Source organism: Zea mays, chromosome 1, assembly GCF_902167145.1.
Source record: "Zea mays cultivar B73 chromosome 1, Zm-B73-REFERENCE-NAM-5.0, whole genome shotgun sequence".
Lineage (NCBI taxonomy): Eukaryota > Viridiplantae > Streptophyta > Magnoliopsida > Poales > Poaceae > Zea > Zea mays.
Window position 1 is genome coordinate 16,328,042 of NC_050096.1, and position 18,411 is coordinate 16,346,452.

General features: G+C 42.2%; 1 protein-coding gene across 5 annotated transcripts; it reads right to left on the reverse strand.

Moving 5' to 3' along the window:
* Positions 1 to 3,956: 3,956 nt before the first annotated feature.
* LOC100193685 (uncharacterized) lies at positions 3,957 to 14,222 on the reverse strand. 5 transcript variants are annotated; one of them, XM_008656493.4, is made up of 16 exons: positions 13,955 to 14,222; positions 13,574 to 13,836; positions 13,381 to 13,480; positions 13,169 to 13,253; positions 13,022 to 13,081; positions 12,869 to 12,921; positions 12,561 to 12,700; positions 11,701 to 11,797; positions 11,553 to 11,610; positions 11,417 to 11,470; positions 11,113 to 11,328; positions 6,164 to 6,219; positions 5,976 to 6,035; positions 5,649 to 5,742; positions 4,803 to 4,943; positions 3,957 to 4,170 (listed from the first exon to the last, which is right to left on the reverse strand). In XM_008656493.4, exons 1-16 carry the CDS (start codon positions 14,005 to 14,007, stop codon positions 4,096 to 4,098), a joined length of 1,605 nt encoding a protein of 534 aa, XP_008654715.1. In that variant the 5' UTR covers positions 14,008 to 14,222; the 3' UTR covers positions 3,957 to 4,095. The 5 variants fall into 5 exon arrangements, 3 of the variants coding, with proteins under 3 accessions (XP_008654715.1, XP_020399232.1, NP_001132249.1); XR_004852644.1 differs by having other exon boundaries at positions 5,976 to 6,087; positions 13,381 to 13,836; positions 13,955 to 14,220; XM_020543643.3 differs by having other exon boundaries at positions 3,957 to 4,205; positions 13,381 to 13,836; positions 13,955 to 14,220.
* Between the last annotated feature and the right edge of the window lie 4,189 nt (positions 14,223 to 18,411).

An 18,411-nucleotide genomic window follows, 5' to 3' on the forward strand; every position in this document is an offset into this window, starting at 1 on the left:
TTAGGCTTACACCTATTTCCTAAATGATTTTGGTGGTTGAATTGCCCAACACAAATAATTGGACTAACTAGTTTGCTCTAGTGTATAAGTTATACAGGTGCCAAAGGTTCACACTTAGCCAATAAAAAGACCAAGAATTGGGTTCAACAAAGAGAGCAAGGGTCAACCGAAGGCAGCCTTGGTCTGGCGCACCGGACTGTCCGGTGTGCCACCGGACAGTGTCCGGTGCACCAGGGAACTTCACGCTGAACTCCTCACCTTCGGGAAAATCCAGAGGCGCTCCGCTATAATTCACCGGACTGTCCGGTGTACACCGGACAGTGTCCGGTGCCCCAGGGGAGAGCGACTCTGGAACTCGCCAGCTTCGGGAATTCGCTCCGCTATAATTCACCGGACATGTCCGGTGAGCCAGCGGAGCAACGGCTACTTCGCGCCAACGGTCACCTGCAGAGTCATTTAATGCGCGCCAGAGCGCGCAGAAGTCAGGCACGCGCGAAGTGGCGCACCGGACACTCTACAGTACATGTTCGGTGTGCCACCGGACATCCAGGCGGGCCCAGCAGTCAGAGCTCCAACGGTCAGAACCCAGCGGCCTGGTGACATGGCTGGCGCACCGGACAGTGTCCGGTGGCGCACCGGACTGTCCGGTGCGTCATGCGACAGCAGCCTCCACCAAACGGCTAGTTTGGTGGTTGGGGTTATAAATACCCCCAACCACCCCACATTCAAGTCATCCAAGTTTTCACACTTCCAACCACTTACAAGAGCTAGGCATTCAATACAAGACACACCCAATTGATCAAATCCTCTCCCAGTCCCACAAAAGCTTTAGTGACTAGTGAGAGTGATTTGTTGTATTCTTTTGAGCTCTTGCGCTTGGATCGCTTTCTTCTTTCTCATTCTTTCTTGTGATCAATACTCACTTGAAACCAAGGCGAGAGACACCAATTGTGTGGTGGTCCTTGCGGGGAAGTTTTGTTCCCGGTTGATTTGAGAAGAGAAAGCTCACTCGGTCCGAGGGACCGTTTGAGAGAGGGAAAGGGTTGAAAGAGACCCGGTCTTTGTGACCACCTCAACGGGGAGTAGGTTTGCGAGAACCGAAGCTCGGTAAAACAAATCTGCGTGTCACACTCTTTATTTGATTGCGATTTGTTTTGCACCCTCTCTCGCGGACTTGATTATATTTCTAACGCTAACCCGGCTTGTAGTTGTGATTAACTTTGTAAATTTCAGTTTCGCCCTATTCACCCCCCCCCCCCCCTCTAGGCGACTTTCAACATGCGAACAAACTCTCAAACGAATTGCACTCAGCCCATCCCGTCCCACCTTCTGCGAGCACAGAGAGAGTGGGAGGGCAAGACTCCAGAATCCCCATCCGCACAACTACACTTGCACGGGTGTGCGGACGATCAGATTTTTGGGGAGCGTACTCACGACTGCTCGCTTTGTCCGCTCGGCCAGCGTTGATCAGGTTCCTCGTTGTCGACGCCGTTCGAGGGACTGCACTGCGTACATCTGTCGGCATCGAAAGCGTACGACTACATCGAACATACACACGAGATGTCTCGTGTGAATGGAGCCACTGATGCCAACATCGGTCCCTCCCTGGGGTACATTCTGTTCTTAGTAACTGTGCATGTTTTACTGTGGTTTACTGATTATGCGTGTATTCATACACATATACACATACATGTCGTCACATACATCACACTGATTTTCTGGATTAAATTAAAACCAATAATGTCTGATTCTCTAACATTTTCCACATATTTAGGGCTAATTTTGAAACTTAAACCCTCTCCTAGATTCCAGGTGATTGCGTGAGAACTTAGTTCATTTTTCTCTTCGGAGACAACTTAATTTTTCAAACTATCCCTTAGGAAAGTTAAATTCTCTCCAAGATTCCGAGAGATTAGATCTAATCTCGAGAATTCCGGAGAAGATTTAATAGAGTGTTTGGTTTAAAGAATAAGTTAGTTCATCATCTTTTTACTCCTTATTTTTTTTGTTTAGTTTCTGCAGTCTGTAGTGTAATGAGTTGATTCTTCATCACCTTATTTTTTATAGTTAGTTAGGCAGTACTCTTAGAAATGAGGTCATTCTACCAAATTTAAGAAATAGTCATGATGCACCACCTCATATTGAATGAAGTGATTTCTCAAATCAAACAACCCTAAGTTTCCAAACTAGCCTTTACATAATCAATTTTCCGTGGACTGCTCCTCTGTAAACTCGGCTAAAAAAAGAAGAAAAAACGCACAACTAGATGGTGCCAAAAGAAGCTAGACAGTGCAACAGGAAATCGATTTGACCAAATACGGTACTTATGGTACTGTAGCGTTCTGTTTTTCCCTTTAATATGAGACTATTTCCAGCAGATTAAGTATTCTCATCTCTATATTTAAACTCTACTATATGAACAACATAGTTTACAATATAGAAAAGTGCAAAATAATATTTTTTACGGTGACACTGAATAGTATTATGGGTAAATTGCTAGACATGATCTAATACAAGCACAATAGCATTCAGCTAGACCCATCCATTTAAGTAACTCTAATCAGGTCATTTTCAGCGCATCATCTATCTCAACTCTTATCTTATTCTCTATTTCAAACTTTACATTATAAATAATGGTATCTACATTTATGCGTCCTCTATTTTACACTACCCACAGAAGATAACTAAGAAAGTCAAATTTTGACCTCTCTTAAAATCCGGTTAATCTTCGCTAAATAAAACATTTGATCTATATTAAAAAAATCCATATCTATGCCTTAATTTCTCATGTGTTATACGCACTACACATCTAGTCCATAGGACTATATGAAGTCCTATGAATGTAACTTAACAAAACAAAAGGTACATAGGCAACTCATGCATCTCTAATGTCTAGTATTTACTAGTAGAATAAAAAAGTTTGTGCCCTGACTCGGAGACTAGGGGATATTCGAATGCACTAGGATTAATGATTAGCTCATAAAATTAGTTGAAGGCATCCAAAATTAAAACGTCGCTTAAATGTTGTTTAAGCGTCGTTTAAACGACAAAACACGATTAAGAGTTGAAACGTCCGAATGTTTTACTAAAATGGAGTAGAACACCCGTTTCACGCATTTCACACATTTAAACGTCGCTTAAACATCCTCTAAGCATTTTAAGGCGTTTTACTTGCGTTTAGGACGTTCTACTCATCGTGGGCTTTTCATTTCCGGTGCCAAAAGATGGGAAAACCATAAGTTTCTAACGCCTAAGCTTTCCAGGCAGTCCATCCCCAGCCGCCAGCTCCAACGTGGGAGCAACGAGCGCCAGGCCGCCAGCCGCCCTCCTCTCCAGCGTGTATATGCGCAGTCGGCAGCCGCCCTCATCTCCAGCGCCGCAGCCAGCCGACCCCAGCAGACCAATGTCGTCGCCCACATCCTCCAGCAGCTAGCACCCCGCCTCTCCTCTCCTCTGCCCCCTCCAACCTCTCCTCTTCTCTGCCTCCTCCCTCCACCATCCTCCAGTGACAGTGAAGCACCAAGGTTCTAATTCAAACAGTTACAAACTGACAGTTGCTCCATTTGGTCATTTGGTGAGTAATCTGGCCATATGAGATCAATGTTTTAGGCTCTATTTTGATTTTGCTCACAATCATGAGTCACAGTAAATCATTCTTTTAGGTCTTGATATTGATGTGTTGGATGATGATTACTGATCATAGATACAAGTTATAACTTGTATGGTTAAACTTGTGTGGTTAAACTTGATCTGTTTACTTTTATGCTATTTGGTTTGTGAACTCAAGTACTCAACTTATATATGAACTTATTCTATATTTGAAGTTCTATGTCAAGTCTGAAAAGACTTTTCAACGTTCGTTTCAACGCTTAAATGTTAAAAAGGCGGTTCATAACTTTGGTCCATTTTAGACTGTTTTCTTCTCTTAATTTAATGATGCACAGCTCTCCTTCGTGTTTAAGAAAAAATAACCATGAAATATAGACATGCATACAAACTACACTCATAATTTAAATAATGAATGTATGTTTAGCCTAAAACGAATTATATTTCAGGATGAAAAGAGTAGTATAATCAAACATTAATTAAATTGGCTCAAGCAAGTGGTTTCTGCACCAAGACTAGGTTCTTGAACATCACCAAAGGGTGCGACTCCAGCATGGACTTCTTCTGTCAACAGAAAAACCGACGAGTGATAATACCATCTATATTAGCAAAACAAGAAAACATTTGCAATCACTACTCCAAAAACAAAACATCACCGTCAGGCATTATTGTTACCGGTAATGGAAATGTACTTTTCACTTGGATTGCATGAAAAAAAATCATATTTCTATATGAAGTCGTATCAAGAAAAAAATTATACCAAATTTGTAGAGTTCAATGAGATGTAAAACTTGATAGTTGGCAGTTTTTTAAAATTGCGGATGGTTTATATGTCAAATGTTCAATATAAGTTCTCAGATCTGTTAAACAATCTTGAATGGAGACAAAATCAACATTTGTAGTACTCGGAAGAACCGCATCAGTCATATAGTAGTCACAAGTATTGCACAGTTGAGATGCTATAGACACTTGAGGAAAAATATTAAGGTCACAAGTTTGAATCCTAGAACTACACATTTGTTCTTTTTTACCACTACCGGTTCAAATTGGCATGGCATTATTGCCGCTTATTCAAAAGTGACAGTGATAAGTTCTTTTTCTAGTAGTGAACATTTACTTAGTATTAGTTCAAAAAAAAATTGAACAAAGTTATCATTCCATGAACTAGAGGAATATGCAATAGAGAATACGATTACCTCATCGGCTGATAAAATGGTGAACCCGAGTTTATCTGACCAGATTTGTGCCATTTCAGGGTCAACAGGTGCCATAAGAAGGCTTACATTACAGGCTCTCAAATTTGTCTCGATTGACTCTAGGAGAAGTCTGAAGTAGCCCTGAAGAAACTCCAAACAATAAGATCCATCATAGTATCAGGAACGCAAACAAATGAGATATAAGAATTTAAGAATTAACATAACGGGCCGTTTGGATCCCATCATCTTAGAGGAATTGGAATTCACTCAATAAAGTAACTTATTTAGTTTGGAATTTGACATTCCACCACTTTCCAAAGTTCAGATATAAGTCTATCTTAAATTCATGGGGTGGAATATGGAAAAAGATTTTATACATTAGTAGAACTTGTTTCTATTCTGTAACTTACATGACACTCTTCGTCTCATTCCTCTATAGTAAATATGTAGTACATAAATATCTACGACATCTTGCTAATAATAGTATAAAAATATATTTTGCATAAAACTGAATTAGCTTAATTGATATATACCTAAATTACTATTATTAGAATGGAATTCAATTCTAATGATCCAAACCGGGCGTAAAGTGAAATGGCACACAAAATATCTGCCAGTGTATACGATTCATGCTTGATTAAATGATTTATTGTTTGGAGTTGCAGCAGAAACCTGTATCAGATGGTTATTAGGAGATACATATGTCAGCGTTTCATCAACATTCTCTAGTTATGCATTTGACCTTCTTATTCTTTTAGGAGTGAGAAATGTAGAATAAATCATATTAATTACATGAGATAATTGATAATATCAGCTATGGAGTGTGCGATTCAATTTCATTTCCACCTTTTTTCTGCACTCGCTACGAGTAGCAATAAGGACCAGTTCTGCAGCATGTTCCACGCGCACTTTCAGAATCGCAGCAGACACAACATGCGTACTGCAATAAAATCAAAATGGGGGAAAAGTAAGAATACCAATACTAAAAAAGTCATACTAACTCAATTTGAGAATGCTAACAATCTACGGTTCATATGTGTGCTCTCTTTTGTAAAGTCTGCACGCCGTACAATACAAGTGCAAGGATTTGAATTCATAGACGCCATTATGCAGACCAGAAGAACACAAAATGGCATAATAATGAAGAGCAGGCCTGGCAAGGAAAAGAATCACCTTGCAGTTAACACTACACAATACATTCCTCGAAAATCCTTCTCTCCTTCTCTATTTTTTCTGCGACAATGAAGTTTAGATTGTTTCCATATTCCAATCTATGAAAAAAGGACTAAAGGCAAACGCAGACCGATCAATAGACCCACTCATAACCCACTCAAGAATTAGCAAAATAAGAAAGAACATACCCATAAACCATATCTGAGATGTCACTGTGCGCATCAGTAGATTCCAAAAATGCATCCTATGAAGTACAGAGATCGAGGTGAGACTGTAGCAGCCAAGTGTTAAGATAGAAAATATCTCCTTGTTAGGTAAGGCTTGTACGCCTGATTATACGCTTGATTCTGTTGGAGCTGCGCCTCCTTTCTGGGCATGGTTGTTGCCTATTATTGTGTCTCCTTCTATACGCCATGCATGTACTCTTCCTATATTAATACACTAACAGCCAGGGAGGCTGATTGCCTTGCGCCATTAACATAGTACCAGAGCTATCGATCCAATAGATGTCAAACACGTCCACCACATCTTCCCTTACGTCTTCCTTCTCTCCTCAGATCACCATGGCTGACAATTTTTCTTCCCAGCCCACACCTCCCATGGTGCCGCTCCATCACGCGGTAACCATTCGTCTAAACAAGAGCAATAACCTGCTATGGCGTGTTCAACTTCTCCCCTACCTGCGGAGCTGCAGGTTGATCGGGTTCCTCGATGGGACCAAGCCGGCGCCAGCACGGATGATCGCTGCGTCCACTGCGCCAGATGCTGCGCAAGTTATCAACCCTGCGTATATCAAGTGGTATGATCAAGACCAGCAACTCCTGAGCGGATTGCTGTCGTCCATGTCGGAGGACTCCCTCCGTGATGTGGTTATGGCCACGACTGCCAAGGAAGTCTGGGATTCCTTACAGACGCAGTTCGCTTCCTCCACACGAGCGTGTATTCTCTAGATCCGCGTCGAGCTTGCCACGGCAAAGAAACTCGATCTGACGGCGGCGGATTACTTTCGCAAAATCAAGGGCCTGGCAACTAAGATGGCTGCTGCTGGTTCCTCTCTTCGCGACGACAAGGTGATTGCTTATCTGCTTGCAGGTTTGACAGCCGAGTATGACCCCTTTGTTACTTCAATGACAACCAAGGGCGACTCCATCTCGCTTGATGATGTATATGCCTATCTCATGGCGTTTGAGGCGAGGCAAATTAAACATCAGATGGACCATCAGCTTGCGTTCGGATCGTCTGCCAACTACGCAGGCCGTGGTGGTCGTGGTGACCGCGGCAGGGGGCGTGGTGCCCGTGGCCGCTGGCGCGGCCGAGCTAGACCTTCGTCCCGCATCAGCGACAATCGTGGTCGTGGCTCAAACGCACGACCGCCCTGCCAGATCTGTGGCAAGGAGGGTCATACCGCCATCCGTTGCTGGCACAGGAATGACGACAGCTACAGCACTGATCCTCCCATGGCGGCAATGGCGGCCACCTCCTCGACCAAAATTGATCCAAATTGGTACGTCGACACGGGAGCAACAGATCACATCACTAGTGATCTCGACCGACTGATGCTTCGTGAACACTATCATGGTGGTGAGCAAGTCCAAGTCGGCAACGGTGCAAGTTTGCAGATCTTAAACACTGGTCATTCTACAATTAATTCTGTTGATCGCCCACTTGCACTACGTAATGTATTGCATGTCCCAGATATCTCCAAGCATCTTCTTTCTGTCCATAAATTTACACAAGATAACGACGTGTTTTTTGAATTTCATCCAACCTATTTTCCTATTAAGGACCGTCAGACGAAGAGAAGGCTCCTGGAAGGACAATCTAAGAACGGCCTCTACCCTCTACCATCTTCGGCTGTCAACCACCTTAAGCATGCCCTCTTGAGCCGACCCATTACTCGTGTCGATTGGCATGCGCGGCTAGGACATCCATCTAGTCAAGTCGTCAACTCTATTTTGCACGTTAATAATATTTCTTGTCCCAAACAACTAGAATCTTCAGTCTGTAATGCGTGTCAACTTGCTAAGAGTCACCAATTACCATATAATTCATCTGTTCATCGCTCTACTTGTCCTTTGGAACTTATTTTCTCTGATGTTTGGGGCCTGCTCCAACATCTGTTGGAGGGTATAAATACTACATTAGTTTCATCGATGATTTTAGCAAATTTTCGTGGGTTTATCTCATGCGAGATCGTTCTGAAGCTGCGAGTATATTTCTACAATTTCATGCCCATGCCGAACGTCTTTTGGGCACTAAGATTAAATGTGTCCAATCTGATTGGGGTGGTGAATATCAAAAAATCCACAATACCTTTTTTCGATCTCTCGGCATTGCTCATCGAGTATCATGTCCTCACACCCACCAACAAAATGGATCCGCCGAACGCAAACATCGTCATATCATTGAAACTGGTTTAACTCTTCTTGCTCATGCCCATGTCCCCCTTAAATTCTGGGATGACGCTTTTCTCACCGCCGCCTATCTTATCAATCGAATGCCTACTAGAGTTATTGACAACAAAACTCCTATAGAGCGTCTTTTTCATACCACCCCAAATTACTCTATGCTTCGCATTTTTGGGTGTGCATGCTGGCCAAATTTGTGACCATATAATAAACACAAACTTTCGTTTCGCTCCAAGGAATGTGTTTTCATCGGCTACAGTGCTTTACATAAAGGATACAAGTGCTTAGATATTGACACAGGGCGTGTCTATATTTCTAGGGATGTTATATTTGATGAAGGTGTCTTTCCTTTAAACTGTTCTCCCAGCAATCTCAGCCCAACCCTTCCTCCTCCTCGCATGATTTACGTCTGTTGCATTTGGGAAATCACAGTAATTATATTGCAAGTGATCATGTGTTATCTGTACCTGCTAACCCTCCGGCGACAGAAAATACAGCAAATCCGGAGCTCCTTCCTTCTGTGCAGGCACCTGTGGCGGCTAGTCCACATGCAAATTCAGGCGATCCCGTAATGCGATTGATGCATCTTTGGAAACTACTAATGTGATTGATTCATTTTTGGAAGGCGTGCCAGCTCTCATGCGGACAGCTAGTGCTCAGCCAGATGCGTCATGTGCTCCACCAAAACAGCTGGCGGGCTCTACTGATTCTATGTCTCTTCCAGCAACTACCATGCATGCATCAGATGTCTCTCAGGGCTTGGATTTCTTTTCTGGTGCATCTCAACCTACGTCAAGTGATCTGGTTCCAACATCTGCACAACCTGACGGTAATACGGCCCCTATACATCCGTATGGCACTCGACTCCGTAATAATCTGCGCCAACCGAAGATACGGACAGACGGTACAGTAACCTATTCAGCGATTCGCTCTTCATCTCGTGAGCCTACTTCTCATATTACTGCTATGAAGCACGCTCTTTGCGCCAAGCTATGGTTGATGAATTTCATGCCCTTCTCAAAAATAAGACCTGGCATCTTGTTCCGCCTCGTCCGGGTCTTAATGTCATTGATTGCAAATGGGTATTTAAGCTGAAGCACAAAGCTGATGGCTCTATTGATCGCTATAAAGCCAGACTAGTGGCAAAAGGATTCAAGCAGCAGTATGGAATTGATTATGAGGAGACTTTTAGTCTGGTTGTTAAACCGACTACAATTCGCCTGCTGCTTTCTCTAGCTGTCTCACGAGATTGGGCTATTTGACAGATTGATATTCAAAATGCTTTTCTCCATGGTTTTCTTGATGAAGTCTATATGAAGCAACCACCATGTTTTACTGATTCCACTCATCCGGATTATATTGGTAAATTGGATAAATCTCTATATGGATTGAAGCAGGCGCCTCGTGCATGGTTTTCTCGTCTGAGCAAGAAACTTATTGATCTGGGTTTTTCACCATCCAAGGCTGATGTCTCTCTGTTCATTCTGAATAAGGGTGGTCTACAGATATATATATTGATTTATGTAGATGACATCATCATTATTAGCTCGTCATCATCTACTGTTGATAACCTCCTCAGTCAACTCCGTGCTGATTTTGCAATCAAGGATCTGGGACGTTTGGCATATTTTCTCGGCATAGAATGTCACCACACATCACATGGGCTCATACTATGTCAGCACAAATATATTCAAGATCTTCTAACTCGGACTAATATGATTACATCCAAGCCGGTTTCCACGCCGATGTTGCCCACTGAAAAATTGCAACTGAAGGGCGGTACACCACTCAGGACGCGACACGATATTGGAGTGCCGTCGGGGCTCTACAATATATCCTGCTCACACGACCAGATATTGCTTTCTCGGTCAATCATGTGTGTCAGTTCATGACAGCGCCCACTGTTGATCACTGGGTGGCCGTTAAGCGGATTCTGCGATATCTACATGGCACTATTACCATGGGCCTCTGTCTCACCAAGAGTAATTCATCTCTCCTAAGTGCTTTTTCCGACGCAGATTGGGCTGGCAATCTTGATGATCGGCGAAGTACAGGGGGTTATGTTGTTTACATTGGACCTAATCTTATTTCTTGGGGGTCTCGCAAACAACCTACTGTCTCGCGATCGAGCACGGAAGCAGAGTATAAGGCCATCGTAGATGGAACGGTTGAGGTGATATGGCTTAAAGTATTGCTACGAGAACTTGGCATTTCTTCATCCCACGCTGCCGTCCTATGGTGTGACAATATTGGTGCTACATATTTGAGCGCTAATCCAGTATTTCATCGCCGATCAAAACATGTGGAGGTCGACTATCACTTCGTCCGAGAGCGTGTTGCTTCACACCAGCTAGAGGTCCGTCCTATCTCGACGAAGGATCAAGTTGCAGATATCATGACAAAGGCTCTTCCCATGACATTATTGAGTAAATTTCAAGACAATCTGAACTTAGTTTCACTACGTCCAGATTGAGGGGGGTGTTAAGATAGAAAATATCTCCTTGTTAGGTAAGGCTTGTACGCCTGATTATACGCTTGATTCTGTTGGAGCTGCGCCTCCTTTCTGGGCATGGTTGTTGCCTATTATTGCGTCTCCTTCTATACGCCATGCATGTATCTCTTCCTATATTAATACACTAACAGCCAGGGAGGCTGATTGCCTTGCGCCATTAACACCAAGAAGGTACTGATAGGCAGATAGAAAATTTATAAGTTAAAGAACAACTTACTTTGAAGATGTCGATGACCTGAGACAAGTAGAGTTTAACATCCCTACTTGCGTCAGCGCTACTTAAAAGCCGCCAACAAATATTGGATCTTATCCGTCCAAGGAAGGCAATCTCTTCACACTTCTCCATTCCTTCTAGACGGACACGAAGTGACTGACATTCTTGGCAGCACAAGAAGTGAAAACACAAGTAGTCTTTCAAAATTTCCAGAGGCACCTGAAATGTTCAATCTAACCATTCAGCTCATTCCTTCACAATGCCAGGCCTTCCTTTCGTCTATGTAAGTGATGAAAAGGTCACAAACCTTCTTTTTTACAACTCTACTATTGTAACATTTCACGTGGCATGGTCTCTCACACTGCAAACAACAAGGCATAATTCACAAGCAACAATCTATTGAAGGCAATACGTTGGACACACTAAGCATAAACAGAACAGACCTGGTTACAGAAGACAATCATGTTTGGATCAATTTTTCCAAGCTCTGTGTGGCCATACCTGACATTATGTACAGATGCAAATTTTCATACAAAAGAGTTAATAGTCCTATTAATCTACCGATAAAAAATGCTTATGATAGTATCTTACCCACAGAAATAGCAACTCTCTGTTTGGACCACTCTTTCTTGTAAAGTCCGTTTCAGGGGGACAATAGGTCCACTGACAGAAGGTTCTTTGCCACAACCTGTGATAAAAAGAACCGATTATATTGGCACAGCACAAAGAGACTCCAAATTATTTGCTGAAACATAAAGCTCTATGATCACTCCCTCCTTGCCTAAAAGTAATACAATCTTAAACCTAAATAACTTATTCTTCAAAATAAACTCTGTCATGAAAGAAGCAAAAAAAGGCCTACTGAATACTGTGGCCAACAAAGTCAGTTCTTGTGTCTGGACAATGTGAAAGTCGAGCATAACTATTATTACTCTGCTCACTTATAAAGATGTTTGAAAAGTACAGTATCAACAGAAAGTACATAAACCAAGTGGACTACCCGCTTACACAAGAACAGAAAATTGGAGGAATCACTTGTACATAGTAAATCAGCAGTGCAATCATGCAAGTGGGAAAAACAATGATGGTAAGGAACAAATCACAGTTCATAATATAACTTAACTTTAAAGGGTTTGGAAAACCAGCATCAGAGCCATCAATGATTGCAGAAGAAATAAGAAACTTCATTTAGAAAAAAAGCTAAACTTTAAATCTCTATATACAGATAAAACACCATCTAGAGCAAATGACAAACGGTATACGACAATACTGTATCCATCTCAAGACAACAGTAGATGACATTGCAAGCTCTTGGCACAGCAAGAATGGAAGCAGTAAAGCAAAAGAAATGAAGGATGATAATAGTAAAGCCACCAAGAATATGAGAGCACTGGCTTGAAAACGACATTGCTATCCTCAGCATACGTATTACACAACACCCATTAAGTTACCTGAAGAAGTAAGGTTTGGGTAGTCACTGAAGCTGGAAACACTAGCATTGCTAAATCCATTTGAATTCAAATTCAAATGATGCAGTTGCAGAGCAACATCATGGAGTGTTAATCCTTGTGATGTATAAATGTTTTGATACCTGAAACATAAAATTTCCACCACTAAAAACTAAAATCAAACACCCAAGAATTCTTTTTAAGTCTAGATTATTACAAAAGTTAATGAATGTCATTTTGAACTTTTAGTTCTTCTACTAAGTAATAAGTTTGCATAAGCTCGATTTCTTCTAAAAAATGGTGGTACTTACGGTTGTCGTCTTTTCCCCATGCCAGCGTGTTTTTCAAATTCCGAAGGGGAAACCTACAGTCAGAAGGGAACAGCAAAACCTTAATTATTGGTCATCAAACAGAATAATTGCACCCTAAGAAACACAATTCCTGAGTGATTATTAGTTTTGTACCTCTTGATTGCAACAATTGCAGACAATACCTGCTCCCTGCTTATACCCTTGCAGTAGTGCCTACAAAAATCAGTGAATCATGAATCCTCTTAAGAGTGGGCTACAATTTATGATGAACGTAAAAAAGGACGTAAATATCCAGAGCACCTCTCCGTTCTTCAACTTGTAAGTCAACAAAGTATTATCTGGAAGGCCAGCTTCCTTGAAAATCAGTGGATGCAAAGCGGTATCCCTGAGGAAAAGCAAAAAAGATAGGCTATGCATCATTTCAAAATGACATGTAAAAGAACACCTTTCACACCAGGTTTTGCAGAAAGGTCCCATAAATAAATGTCACAAAAGATTTAATCTTTTATTACCTCTTTTTTGATTCTCTTGAGTTTGAGCCTACGCTGGAGCTTGGGAGTGGCCGTTGTGCGCTTGTTACTGGACTTGATGAAGAACTAATAAGCCCTAAATCTGTGGAATCATGTTTTGAGTAGTTAGGGGTTACTGCACTAGGTACTGGAGAACCTGACGTAACACCATCGATGATGTTGAGACTGAGAGGACCTCCTGTGTTCTGTGCACTACGAGTTTCTTCAGTGCCTTTCTTCTCCTTTGAGGTGCCAGCAGAGAGGCCAGAAATCCCTTTGTCTGAGCTTCCAATTAAGGCTGGAGCCGAAATCTCAGTGTCTCCTTGTCCTCTAAACTGCGTCCGAGACCGCCTATTGGTTGCACCCCATTTAAAGTTTGAGATGCTATTACTGCTAACAGATTCATTCGAAGTCATCTCCTCCACAGCCGGACCCCGCGAACTAGAAGTGGGGCTTCGCCTTCACATTCACAGCAAGGTAAAGGTAATTAGCATGTGGAGCTTTGATGAAATGTAAATAACTGAGCCCGGGTGAAGGTATAAGAACTCAAAATCGATCAGTTGAATCTATCGCTCACCTCAAATCAGGCAGAAACAATCTGGCCTTCTCCTTCTCGTCCTCGGTCATCATCTCCACGTCTCCCCGTGGAGCAGGGGTCGAAGGGGGTTCCGCCGTCACGTCGTCAACCTGAATCCCGTCGGGTTCTGTTAGCACTATGTGAGTTGTATGTGTTGCTGATTCTTGTGCTTTTAGGGAGTATCAGTTATTTGAGTAAGTCGATTGAAGAGCAGGGATTAGTGAAAGTACTGTTGGGCTGGCCCGTTAGGGTTCCAAACCTTGTAATAGAACCAGGCGGTTAGGTCTAGATTAGGGTCTATAAATACTTGTAATCACATTTGAAGAGTATGAGAAGAGAATAATCGAAATAACCACCACACATACCTCCTTAATGCTTATCCTAGGGCATTAAGGAGGTTGATGTCCTTAAGGCAGTAAGATAGTTTGGAGTCTTATATTTTAGAGTTTGAGAAATTGAGATATGGAGTAGATGTTCATAACCCAAGGTTTGATGAGATATTTGAAAGGAAAATTGATCTAATCATTTCCTATAATCGATTTTGGTGTTTGACGTCCATCACAAACCACGTGGACTAACTAGTTTGTCAAGATGTCATTTATCTCAGGTGCATAAGGTTCAACACAAACCAAAAAAGAAATTCAGTTGAGGACTCAAATTTATTTGGAGCAAGACTTGAGAGTGTGCTGAAAAATAGCGCACCAGATAGTGTTCGGTGTGCACCGGATGCACCAGGCCTAAGCGCAAGCGAATAGGCCACTCTCGGGTTTCTGCCAGGCTCTTATCATTAAGAGCGCAAGCGAACGTGGACTACCAATCGACGCCTCCAAGCTCGACAACGAGGAGATGACTCTTATCATTAAGATCTTTCGTCAGATCCTCAAGCAAAGGAGAGGAAAGGACTACAAGCCCCGCTCCAAGAGGTGTGCTACCGGTGTGGTAAATCCGGTCACTTTATAGCTAAATGTTCATATTCTAGTGAAAGTGACAGGGACGAAGACAAGAAAGGGAATAAGAAGATGGAGAAGAAGAAGTACTACAAGAAGGGCGGTGAGGCGCACATGGGGCGGGAATGGGACTCCGACGAGAGCTCGTCCTACTCCTACTCCGACGAGGACGCCGCCAACATCGCCGTCAATAAGGGACTTCTCTTCCCCAACGTCGACCACAAGTGTCTCATGGCTAGGGACGGCAAGAAGAAGAAGGTACATTCTAGAGATATCCCCAAATACACTACATCTGATGATGAGGGTAGCACTAGTGATGATAATGATGATTTAATTTCTCTCTTTGCCAACCTTAACATGGACCAAAATAAAAAATTGAATAAATTAATAGAAACCATTAACGATAAGGATGATCTCTTGGAATGTCAAGAAGACTTGCTCGTTAATGAAAACAAAAAATTTGTTAAATTAAAAAATGCTTATGCTCTAGAAGTAGAAAAATGTGAAAATTTGTCTAAGGAGCTTAGCATGTGCAATGATTCAATTTATAGTCTTAGAATTGAGAATGATAATTTAAATGCTAAGATTAAAGAATTGAATGTTTACAAACCCTCTACATCTACTGTTGAACATGTCACTATTTGTACAAGATGTAGAGATGTTAATGTTGAAGGTATTGATGATCACCTTGCCATAATTAAACAACAAAGTGATCACATAGTAAAATTAACTGCTAAAATTGCCGAGCATGAATTAGAAAATGAAAAATTCAAATTTGCTCGTAGTATGCTTTATAATGGGAGACGCCCTGGCATTAAGGAGGTATTGGATTCCAACAAGGGAGCCAAGCAACATCAAACTTAATGCCCCCAAGAAATTGTCTAATTTTGTTAAGGGTAAGTGAAAGGGAAATAGTCTCAACATTTCCTATAATCAATTTTGGTGTTTAACGACCATCACAAACTTTGTGGACTAACCAGTTTGTCTAGTTGATCATTCCATATGTGCATAAGTTCATCTACAACTATTCTAAATCGACTGCCTGGAATACCGTAGATTATTCCGGACAGGAGAAGCTTTTTTGGAAAATCACTTAAGCGCTGACCGTCTGGGCCTGTTGGAGACTTGTTCTCAAATGCTAAAGGTTAAGAACAAGTCAACATAAAAAGTGTTAAATGTCAAAGCCCTTCGTCCTTAAAGACATTATGTCCCTTCGGATATAATGAATTATGGACGAAGGTTACGAAGGAAAAGACCTTCGTAAATTCGATAGATGATGAAGAAGAACACATATATGAAATACGAATAATAATACAAATATTATCCTCAACTTATTTGTATTATCAAATTTGTAATAACAAATTGTAAATGTACCTTCAGATTGATGAAAAGTAAAGATACAGGCGTGATGCAAAAAGCGAATGCCAAGTCAGCCTGAACAGTACGGGAGTACTGTTCATCTATTTATAGACGCGGGACGCAGCCCGTGCAGAATTACATTAATGCCCTTTACATTTATCAATAACTCTATAATAATTCTTCGAGGTCTAATTTGGCTTTTCATCTTTAAGTCGGTTCCTCTTTTCTGCCGTCATACCGAAGCTTTTCTGCACATAGCTTCGTGATCATCTTATCCTTCGTCATGATCGCCTTCCGTCCCGCTCAAGCTTCGTCTTGACCAGATACTTGTATACCTGTAACCTGATTCCGAAGATACCTGTTCACATATTTCACTTGGAAAACATTGTCAAATCATGTTTTTGAGGACCTTCAGAAGCCGAAGGCCCCCAACAGTAGCCCCTCGCAATATTAATTTGTTGTAATGATAAATTCATATTGCGACATGGACGAAGGCTTTAAGCTGAAGGTCCGAAAAAACACCTTCCCTTTGCTAGAATAGCAACAGTCATTGACAAGCGGGACCCTCCTGATCTCGACGCACTGGGTGTATAAATAAGAGCTCAACACGATTTTATTTGGCACGCTCTCTTGCCATCTGCTCTTGCTCACCCAACTTTTAGCCTGTGCGCAACAACACTTGCTTGGCTTTTTAAATTTTTAAGCTTCGGTTTCGAGAGCACTTTCTCAACGTTTGTGAAGATGTCTGAAGATAAGAAAACTATTGCTGAATCGAAGCTGAGCCTTTCTGAGGAGATGCATCTCGACTTTCTTCAGTCAATAGCAAAGACCAATACGGAGAAGATCACTAGGGAAACCTTGGAGGGTTTATCTGAAGATACTGGTGACAGTGACAGTTATGATGTAGAAAGTGGGGGTGAAGACTCCGAAGATCGACCGTGGCGACCAAGTCACACAGTCTTCGGTAAATCGAGCATTAAGCAGAGTCATCTTGATACCATGAAGGGAAGGTATTTTCGAGACATGTCTATTGTGAGGGCAGATGATGGGGAGAAAACTGTGCCTACTCCCGAAGAGAATGAAGTCGTAATCTTCCGAAGCTTCTTGAAGGCTGGACTGCGATTTCCCTTGAGCAATTTTGTTGTGGAAGTACTGAAGGTATTTGAAGTCTACCTTCACCAACTTACTCCCGAATCAATCATAAGAATGGTCATCTTCGTCTGGGCCGTGAGGAGCCAAGGTTTAGAACCAAATGTAAAAAGTTTCTGCAATATACATGAGTTATTGTACGAGACGAAACCTTGGGGGTAAAGAGCAGTATCACAACAATTTTGGCTGCTACAGCTTCGGCGCCTGATCTGGGTCAAGTTGTCTCGTGCCAACCTTTTCGGAAAAGATGGCCCGGCAACTGGATGACAGAATGGTTTTATGTGAAGAATGATTTAAAAATTCGGGAAGATATTAAAGGTATCATTATGCGCCCTGTTTGGCAACGCTTCGGCCTTCGGAGGCCGAAGGTGGAGATGGATGAAACAGCCGAAGAATGCCAAAGAGCCTTCGACGCAGTGTGCTCTTTTATTAGGACAAGGGATTTAATGCAAGAACACATTGCCTTCAGAGTATGGCCACTTGCAGATAACTGGGAAATGCCGAAGGAAACCGTTAAGGAACCTGACGAAGGTGGACTAGTCAGGCTAAAATACACATTCAAGTACGGAGATAAGTTCGTTGAGCCAGATGATGACTGGCTAAAAAGCATTGAGACTGTAAGTGATGAATTGCTTGGGGTATACTCAAAGGCCGAAGATACTGCATTATCAGCGGCCTTCGGAGGTCGAAAGAAGAAGAGGCTCAACCGAGTATTTGACGCAATTGGGTTTGTCTACCCCGACTACCGTTATCCATCGCGGGGTTAAAAAAGAAAGAATACATCTTCTACGAAGGAAACTGCTTCAGCCGCTCCTAGCGAGCCAGTGCCGAAGAGGAAAAAGGTAAAGGTTCTCACACACCGGCCACGTTATATTGAACCGGCCACAGTGCCTGAGTTCGTCGGTGAGACCTCTTCGGCCACCGAAGCTAAAGAATCAACTCCGCTGCCAAAAATCGAAGAGCTGGCCGAAGTGCCAGCAACAGAAAAGATAGAAGAACCGA